This window comes from Littorina saxatilis, linkage group LG16, assembly GCF_037325665.1.
Source record: "Littorina saxatilis isolate snail1 linkage group LG16, US_GU_Lsax_2.0, whole genome shotgun sequence".
In the NCBI taxonomy this organism is placed as follows: domain Eukaryota; kingdom Metazoa; phylum Mollusca; class Gastropoda; order Littorinimorpha; family Littorinidae; genus Littorina; species Littorina saxatilis.
Window position 1 is genome coordinate 32,965,313 of NC_090260.1, and position 10,000 is coordinate 32,975,312.

The 10,000-nt window shown below is 44.8% G+C and overlaps 1 protein-coding gene across 3 annotated transcripts in view; it reads right to left on the reverse strand.

Annotated features, from left to right (window-relative positions):
- Positions 1–311: 311 nt before the first annotated feature.
- Positions 312–10,000, reverse strand: part of LOC138950869 (uncharacterized) — a 16,895-nt gene continuing 7,206 nt past the window's right edge. For all 3 annotated transcript variants that reach the window (XM_070322581.1, XM_070322580.1, XM_070322582.1), the window contains exons 2-6: positions 8,458–9,156; positions 6,233–7,756; positions 3,978–4,020; positions 3,282–3,382; positions 312–559 (exon numbers count right to left, since the gene is read on the reverse strand). In XM_070322581.1, coding sequence (XP_070178682.1) covers positions 404–559; positions 3,282–3,382; positions 3,978–4,020; positions 6,233–7,756; positions 8,458–9,117 — 2,484 coding nt within the window. In that variant the 5' untranslated portion in view covers positions 9,118–9,156 and the 3' untranslated portion in view covers positions 312–403. The remainder of the gene's footprint in view (positions 560–3,281; positions 3,383–3,977; positions 4,021–6,232; positions 7,757–8,457; positions 9,157–10,000) is intronic.

Consider the following 10,000-nt stretch of genomic DNA (forward strand, 5'->3'; position numbering starts at 1 on the left):
CGATTAGAGTAGTCTCTACCTGGGCGAGGTCTGGTTAAAAATAAGCTAATTTGTATAGCTTATGCCACAACACTCGTAAACTACAATTTGATTTGATTTGATCTCTCTCTCTCTCTCTCTCTCTCTCTCTCTCTCTCTCTCTCTCTCTCTCTCTCTCTCTCTCTCTCTCACTCTCTCTCTCTCTCTCTCTCTCTCTCACTCTCTCTCTCTCTCTCTCACTCTCTCTCTCTCTCTCTCACTCTCACTCTCTCTCTCTCTCTCTCTCTCACTCTCTCTCTCTCTCACTCTCTCTCTCTCTCTCTCTCTCACACTCTCTCTCTCTCTCTCTCTCTCTCTCTCTCTCTCTCTCTCTCTCTCTCTCTCTCTCTCTCTCTCTCATTCTCCTTCTCGTTACATCACAACACTACTCCATGTTGAGATCACAGCAGCCCTCAGCGCCCATCCGGTGCCAGTGACGGCGGTCGGTTGCGTCCCAGTGCACCAGCACCCAGCCTTTGCCGAACATGTTGTTTCCTTTTCCGATCCTCAGCACTGTTCCTCGTCCACCCTGGCCGCCATCCTGCAGCAAATACATTACAAAAAATGTATTACGGTATTTGTACTTTTGACGAAAATATGACGTTTTACTCTGAGTCAGTGTTCCTCTGAGACCGCACCAGCAGAAAATACATTAACATATAGATTATACGGTATTTTCACTTTTGACCAAAATAAGACATTCTATACAGAACTAGACAGGCAGTGTTTCCCCGAGACCACCATCCTGCAGCAAATACATCAACAAATAAATTATACGGTATTTGTATTTTTGACTAAAATATGACATTTTACACAGATCGAGACAGTCAGTGTTCCCCCGAGACCGCGCCAGCAGCAAAATACATTAAAAACAAAATGTATCAATTGAACATGGGATTGTCCTTCTTTGAGCCATATGAAATCAGAGTCTGACACGAACTCAATTTTATAGTCAATTTTTGTGAAGATTTTAGTCAAGCAGTATGTAAGAAATGTTAAGTCCTTTGTACTGGAAACTTGCATTCTCCCAGTAAGGTAATATATTGTACTACGTTACAAGCCCCTGGAGCAAATTTTTGATTGATGCTTTTGTGAACAAGAAACAATTGACAAGTGGCTCTATCCCATCTTCCCCCTTTCTCCGTCGCGATATAACCCTTCGTGGTTGAAAACGACGTTAAACACCAAAGAAAGAAAGAAAGAAAGAAAGACGAACTCATATTTAGGCAGATAGTTTAGACCATCAAAGAGTGCACGTTCGCGTGTGTTCGATCGAACAAAATAAGCGGAATTGTAACTAATATCGACCAATACGTAAATGTTTTTTTGGTATTTTTGACCAAACTGTGACGCATTATACAGATCTCGACAGTCAGCGTTCCAAGTGAACAGTGACTTTTGGATTGGATTGGATTGGATTGGATTGGATAAGATTTACAGTCCATGGAGGTTACCCTCATGGAAATTCGGGCTGCTTTCTCCCTGGGGAAAGCGAGCTGCCATACATACGGCGCTACCCATATATATTTTTTTTCCTGCATGCGTGTATTCATGTTTCCTGAGACTTAATGCCGTGTGAGATGGAATTTTTTTTTACTTTATTCCAAGTCCCACGGGTATTTGATGGACATTTTTATCTATGCCTATACAATTTTGCCAGGAAAGACCCTTTTGTCAATCGTGGGATCTTTAACGTGCACACCCCAATGTAGTGTACACGAAGGGACCTCGGTTTTTCGTCTCATCCGAAAGACTAGCACTTGAACCCACCACCTAGGTTAGGAAAGGGGGATCTGTGTCAAATGTAATATTTTGCTCCAAAATACATATAAAGTGCTGTTCACATGGCAGACTTGCAAATAACTTGTGACCAGCTTTAGTCGTTTGAAAATCGCTGCCGAGTCGTTGAGGCCGAATCAGCGAAAAGTCTGCCATGTGAATATAGCCCCAGCGATTTTGAAATGACTCGGCCGTGACTCGTCAGCGACTCCTAAACTCAGTTGAACACTGGTCGACTCGGCCGTAACTCGTCAGTGATTTTGTCTTATCGCGTTAACTGATTGGTTAGCTCTGGCCACTGAGTTATAATATACACGTAAACATCTCTCTGGCTCTAGCCTTCCCTTCTCCGGAAAACAACGAGGACAACCGGACAATCCCGAAAGGCTAAGTCTGGCGAGACTCGCCGCTTAAAACTAGTTTGCGAGTTTGTGCTGAACACAATGGGCAGCGACTTTGATTTGACTTGCCGCCGACTAAAATCGCTTGAAAGTTGGTCACAAATTGGTTGCAAGTCTGTCATGTGAACGGCACTTAACGTAAATGTACAATGTAGTCGATTCATTTTGGTTGGAAAATTCGTTTGCTTTTAGGATTGAACGCATACAAGCATGCGCTCTTTTGTGTAGACGCCCAAATACGAGTTTAAGTCGGACTTTGACGTCTCATAAATTAAAGAAGAAAAATCCAATGTTCAATCGATACTTATGTTCTTAAACTTAAAGGCACACTTCTGGTCGTGCACACAGTTCCACATACCATCTCAAACTTGGCCAGGCTTTTACATGAGATAAGACCATATCTCCCCTTAGACACATAGCAATACTCATGTCGCCAAATTCAGGGATGTTTTTTTCCAAGTAGGCTCGCGGGAGGGAGTGTGGCTTCAAATTCGCATGATCTGAGAAGGGTGAGACATACACACATGCAAACATTGGAACACATGCAAACACACACACAACCACACAGACACACACACACACACACACACATCACCCCCTCCATACACACACCAACCCTACCTCGCGTCACCCTCCGTCACCCTCCGTCACCCTCCGTCCCACTGACTGCACTTCTTCGTCTTCTTCGTTCATGGGCTAAGACTCCCACGTTCACTCATGTTTTTAGCACGAGTGGATTTTTACGTGTATGACCGTTTTTACCCCGCCATTCAGGCAGCATACGCCGATTTCGTGGGAGGCATGCTGGGTATTTTCGTGTTTCTATAACACACCGAACTCTGACATGGATTACAGGATCTTTTCCGTGCGCACTTGGTCTTGTGCTTGCGTGTACACATGAAGGGGGTTAAGTCACTAGCAGGTCTGCACATACGTTGACCTGGGAGATCGAAAAAATCTCCACTCTTAACCCACCAGGCGGCAGCGACCGGGATTCGAACTCACGACCTCCCGATTAGGATGCCGACGTCTTACCACTGCGCCACTTCGCCCGTCGTCCGACTGACACTAAAACATTCCTACCAGATTTTCACTGAAGACACTCCAGTCCTTTCCTCGCGTCACCCTCCGTCCCACTGACACCACTCTTGGCAACTCTGAGGCCGAAAAATACGTTGTCCAGCCTGAAAGGGAAGAGCAGAACGATCATTTAAAAGCTAAGAGAGAAAACAACAAACAAGAAAGCATTATTAATAATTGATCAAATACACATGTGCTATTGATAATTGTTATTTGTAATATTTCATTAATCAATCAATCAAAACATTTGCACCTGATTGCTTTTTAATGTTTCATTCCTACGTCCTAAAACACACACACACACACACACACACACACACACACACACACACACACACACACACACACACACACACACACACACACACACACTACATTTGACAAACAATTAAATAAGGCCCAAAAAATAAAATAGTCTGTTTACGGTAACATAGGCCCAAAAAATAGGGTCCGTAGGTCGGGAATTTTGTTTCTCCCAAAAAATTTTTAAAAGTTATTTTACCAATAAACAAAGACTTTTTTTTCCCCAAATGAATAATAAATGGATAGCGTAAACAGACTTTTTTTTTTTTTTTTTGGGGGGGGGGGGGGGGCCTAACACTATGGAGCAAAGAAAGTTTGATTATAACATGTAACATTACGTTTGTGGTACTATACCATTTGTTGGCCCTAACACTAACAGAACAAGTAAAGAGGTACCCTGATTTTCAGGTGCACTTTCGCTCAGTGTTTCTGTCATAACCTGAAATAGTAGAGAAATTAGTTCATCAGTGTCATATAATGACGTAATATAATAATCAGTGTCATATAATGACGTTAAGGCAAGAAGAATGAAGGGAGACAATAAGCCAAGAACAAACATCGCAAAGGCGCTTGAAAGTAAGCGAGAAACAAGTCGATGAAAGCTGTATAAATACATTTAGCCAATCTGTCGGCCTAAAACTTAAAGATCGACACTAAAAATCCTGTATGAGTCATCACCTAGACTTGTAAGGCCTAGCTTATACCGAAACTCGTAAACCAAGACGGACTGATCACGTTTCACACAGATACTGCGAATTTTGAACCTAATTTGCATACAACCGTTTTATTTTGAGCAAATGTTCAGATCAAACACATTATATCAATACATGTTTGAATTCAAGAAAACAAGTAAATAACGTTGGGGTATGTTTTTGCAACTTAATAGGCTATCAGGCATAACTTGAATTAACATAATAGTTAATGTATTTCTACGCTTTCGAGCAAAACGTACAACCCCGCAATTCTAGTCCGTGCATATCAAAGATTGTTCGGAAATCAATGATTTTGATTTAAAAACGCTGTCACCACAGTGCGGCCTCATTTCATGAAAGGGATCATGTGTCAGGAGATCATCTGGAGGATTTCACATGAACAGTGTTGTAACCGTCCGGTAATTTTCTTGGAAAACACACACACACACACACACACACACACACACACACACACACACACACACACACACTCACAGCACACACACACACACACACACACACACACAAACACTCACACACGCACACGCACACAAGATCGCAAACACGCACGCACGCACGCACGCGCGCACACACACACAAACCATACAGTAAGGGTAAGAGACAGAGACAGGGACAGGGAGATAATTACAGACAGACAAAGGTAGACAGGTTTGGTTTAGTTTGGTTTTTACATTTAGTCAAGTTTTGACTAAATGTTTTAACATAGAGGGGGAATCGAGACGAGGGTCGTGGTGTATGTGTGTGTGTGTGTGTGTGTGTGTGTGTGTGTGTGTGTGTGTGTGTGTGTGTGTGTGTGTGTGTGTGTGTGTGTGTCTTTCTGTCTGTCTGTCTGTGCGTTTGTGTGTGTAGAGTGATTCAGACTAAACTACCAGATCGATCTTTATGAAATTTGACATGAGAGTTCCTGGGAATGATATCCCGGATGTTTTTTTTTCCTTTTTTCGATAAATACCTTTGATGACGTCATATCCGGCTTTTTGTAAAAGTTGAGGCGGCACTGTCACACCCTCATTTTTCAATCAAATGGATTGAAATTTTGGCCAAGCAATCTTCGACAAAGGCCGGCCTTTGGTATTGCATTTCACCTTGGTGGCTTAAAAACTAATAAATGAGTTTGGTCATTAAAAATTGGAAACTTGTAATTAAAATTAATTTTTTATTAAACGATCCAAAAATAATTTCATCTTATTCTTCGTCATTTTCTGATTCGAAAAACATATACATATGTTATATTTGGAGTACAAGCAAGCTCTGAAAATTAAAAATATGAAAATTATGATTAAAATTAATTTTCCGAAATCGATTTAAAAACAATGTCATCTTATTCCTTGTCGGTCCCTGATTCCAAAAACATATAGATATGATATGTTTGGATTAAAAACAAACTCAGTAAGCTAACAAGAATAGACATACAGAAAAGCGTGTTATCCTGCTCAGCGCGACCACTACCGCACTATTCTGCATGGCTTGTCGATTTCACTGCCTTTGCGACGAGTGGTGGACTGACGAAACTACGAGTATGTGGTCTTGGTGAAAAAAGCAGTGCGTTCAGTTTCATTTCGACAGCTTGGCTAAATGTTGTTATTTCGCCTTACGCGACTTGTTGGGTTTTAATGTCCCTTCAGCAAAGGGAGACAGAGAGTCCGACAGAGACTGACAGAGTCCGACAGAGACTGACAGAGACCGACAAAGAAATACAAAGAACAGACAGATGAGAGAGGGAGATGAATTCTTTGTGTCAGAAGTGGTGCTGGTGATGATGATGATGATGATGATGATGATGATGAGGAGGAGGAGGAGGAGGAGGAGAGGAGGAGGAGGAGGAGGAGGAGGAGGAGGAGGAGGAGGAGGAGGAGGAGGAGAATGACGAGGAGGCGGAGGAGGAGCACCACGATTATGATGATGTTGATTGCAGGGAGAGAAAATCATGCAACTCACAGAACGCAAAGGCCTCAACGACGACTCATCAGACGAAGCCCAGGACCGGCTGAAGGATCGAGCCGCGGCTGCCTCAAGGGAGTGATTGAACAAGTTATCCTGTCTGACGCTGGAACTGGAATCACGCCGTCCTTCAAACTCTCTCCGTCGTTCTTCAGCTGTGCTGCTGTTTTCCTCGTCGTCGCTAAAAACGCCGCAAAACCTTTTATCTGGAGAAGGCGTTCTTCTTTGTGCGCTGACGATCTTGGGCTTGGAAGATGAGTGTCTGTCCTGGAGGTTGGACTGGTGTTCTGGGGCGTTGTGTGGGAAGATAGACGTGACCGTTTCCTGCTGGTCGAAGTGACGTCGGACAATGGAGGCAAGCTGGCTTGACACAGCGCCCAGGGTGTTAGCCTTGCTTCCCGGTGACAGTGACGTCATGTTGGACGTTTCTGTGACGTTAGTGGTAGCTTCTGTTACATTCTGCTTAAAGTCGTCGCCTTTGATGGTTGTACTGATTGGTTCCGAGGTTGCTACAGTGGGTGGAGCTTCGACATGTGACATTGCTACAGTGGGTGGAGCTTCGACATGTGACATTGCTACTGATGTAGGCTCTGTCCCTTGACGGGCGGTATTTTCTGCGGAAGATTTCTTGTTTGCAGACGCGGTTTGAACAAGTGCGGACTGCAGCTTTTCTTCCGAATGACGCACAGATGTTGGTACAGGACGTGCTGTATTCATTTCTGTCGGAACTGTCTCTTGCGAGGTGTCTCCAGTTGCAGTAGAGCCAAAACGAAGCTCTTCGATGGCAGCTTTCAGGCGGCTTAACCATGGCCTGTCAAGCACTAAGCTTCTTGCAGGGCTGTTCATTGCAATCTTCGCAGCGTTGTCTGGTGATCTCAGATCAGAGTCTTCAGGCAGTAACGGAGGTTCCGATGTGTCCCCTTGTTCACCAGGACCCTTCTTTTCTTCGTGTTCATCGGGGCTGAGCTTTGAAAGTACCGGACGTTTCGATGTGTCCCCTTCTTCGCCAGGGCCCTTCTTTGCTTCGTGATCATCAAGTCTGAGCGTTGTTTCCTGTACACTCCGAGACAACTTTGCCCCTGGGTATTCTGCACCTGAACCGGTTTCTGAATCCTCTATGCCGGGCTTCTTCCATAGCGTATACTGGTCTGTCTTGGCGTCTCGGTCACCCAAGCTTGGTATCTTCGCAAAATCAGCCAGGCGCGACCTGGTCTCAAGGTCATCCAAGCGAGGCTGCATCTTGGTCAAGGTCTCAACCAGCCTGCCATCAGGGGACGCAACTGCTAATCGAGCAGCCACGTGACCGTGAGAAGTGATAAGCGGGCTTAACTCCATGAGGGGAGATAACTGGGCTGTTTTGAATTTGACAAAGTCGCTTTCTTTCCTTAGTATCTCATCGTTGAGTCCCTGACGCCGTTCTTCCAGCAAGCTTTGCAGTTCGTCGAATGTGGCCTTGACTGCTTCGCGTGAAAACTTGAAGTCGTGTTGACCCTGTTGCATTTCGTTTTGCAGTGAGTCGATCTGAAAAAGAAAACAAAAGAAAAAAGTTATACCTGAAATCATACTTAAAAAACAAGTTTGGGCGTACGTCAAATTTGCAAAAGAAAAAGCAACCAACAACTTGCAGAATGCTTTGTCCATACATTAACTATGTCAAAGTTCCTGAAGTGAGCAATGCCAAAGCGAGAGATAAATAAATAAACACAAACAGGCACACCAATACAGACCCCCGCCTTCACAAAGCTAGACACTTACACGGACGCACCTATGTACATGCACACACTAACTCACAAACACGAACATTCACATTCTTACCCCCCGCGGGTTAGGGGGAGTCCCATATTGGTTGGGACGAGAAAGAATTTACCCGATGCTCCCCAGCATGTCGTAAGAGGCGACTAACGGATTCTGTTTCTCCTTTTACCCTTGTTAAGTGTTTCTTGTATAGAATATAGTCAATTTTTGTAAAGATTTTCGTCAAGCAGTATGTAAGAAATGTTAAGTCCTTTGTACTGGAAACTTGCATTCTCCCAGTAAGGTCATATATATTGTACATGTACTACGTTGCAAGCCCCTGGAGCAAATTTTTGATTAATGCTTTTGTGAACAAGAAACAATTGACAAGTGGCTCTATCCCATCTCCCCCCTTCCCCCGTCGCGATATAGCCTTCGTGGTTGAAAACGACGTAAAACACCAAATAAAGAAACATTCACATTCTTACCCGTGTTTTCATTGCAGTGCCATTGTCAAGCAGCGTTTGTGCCTGTGTCTCCAGGAACCCCCTTTTGTCTTTCGCAAGGCTCATCAGTTCTTCCACCTTCCCACACTCGCCATGGACCGGAACACACGATATGCAAATCAGTTCCTGGTGGGCGGGGCAATAGAGCTCAGCTGCCCTATCAGGGTGAGCGTTACACATCACCTGACCGCGAGCAGCCAATCGTTCAGCAGTTAAAAGGTGGAACTTTTCAAGCGCGTGGTTTTTGAAGGCGGGGAACTTGGAATGCATCCTGGCGCAGGGTTGACACAGTTTCATGTTGCAGTCGAAGCAAAAAGATGACGCAGCAGATGACGCAGCAGAACTGTTGTCGTCACACGCAGCACAGACGTCACGTCCGGTAAGAATCTTGCGTGCCTCCACCAAAGCAACAAGGGAGTAATCCGTTGGCAGACAATCCACAGCAGGTTCAAGGTCACCGTTTTCAAGGTCGTTCAAGGGCAGAATGGGGTCACGACAAAGAGGGCACGACCCCTGGCGACCTTTGTCTCGTATCAATGACAACACGCAGTCCCGACAGAGAACGTGAGCGCAGGGTAGAATTTTGGGTGTTTTGTATTCATCTCCGCAGGCCGTGCATTCCGTCTCTGCTGCGGATGCCATTTTCTCGTGTTCACTGGCTTGCTTTTAAGAAGTCTGGCACTGCAGACAAAAAAGGAAATCGTTTGCATGGAAAGTCCCTTTAGTAACCAAAAAAACGTGCTCCTTTGTGACACAAAGTGCGGAATCTGACCAAATATAAACAAATCATTACCACTCTGCACAGAATATGAGTCCGGCAATGCATGCTTAAAAAGTCACATTAAGCACATGCTGTATATGTGACCCTCCACCACGAAATGAGTCACGGTTCTGCGCTAGGCTTAATATAAGTCCGGGGAGTGTCTGGTAACAGTGTGAGGGTCACCTTAGTCACAGGCTTATAACTCAAACAGTTTTTGTTCTTTTCTAAAACCGGTTTCACCACTGGATAGAGCATAAAAAACGCTTTAGGAAAATGGAAAAATATGAAAATCATGCGACTCATTCCGTGGTGGAGGGTCACATGATATAATAGTCACGCTATTTAATTGTAGTGTGTGTCCAAGTGACCAGTGACGCTCTAAATCTGTGTGAAAGCCAGGACCGGTCTGTGGGCTGAACAGGATTCTGCACGCGGGCAATTTGGTATCTTTAACGGCACACGCCTTCACACCACAACACGGTGGCCTAGTGGTAAGGCGTCCGCCCAGTGAGCGGGAGGTCGTGGGTTCGAACCCCGGCCGGGTCATACCTAAGACTTTAAAATTTGTCAATCTAGTGGCTGCTCCGCCTGGCGTCTGGCATTATGGGGTTAGTGCTAGGACTGGTTGGTCCGGTGCCAGAATAATGTGACTGGGTGAGACATGAAGCCTGTGCTGCGACTTCTGTCTTGTGTGTGGCGCACGTTATATGTCAAAGCAGCACCGCCCTGATATCACCCTTCGTGGTGGACTGGGCGTTAAGC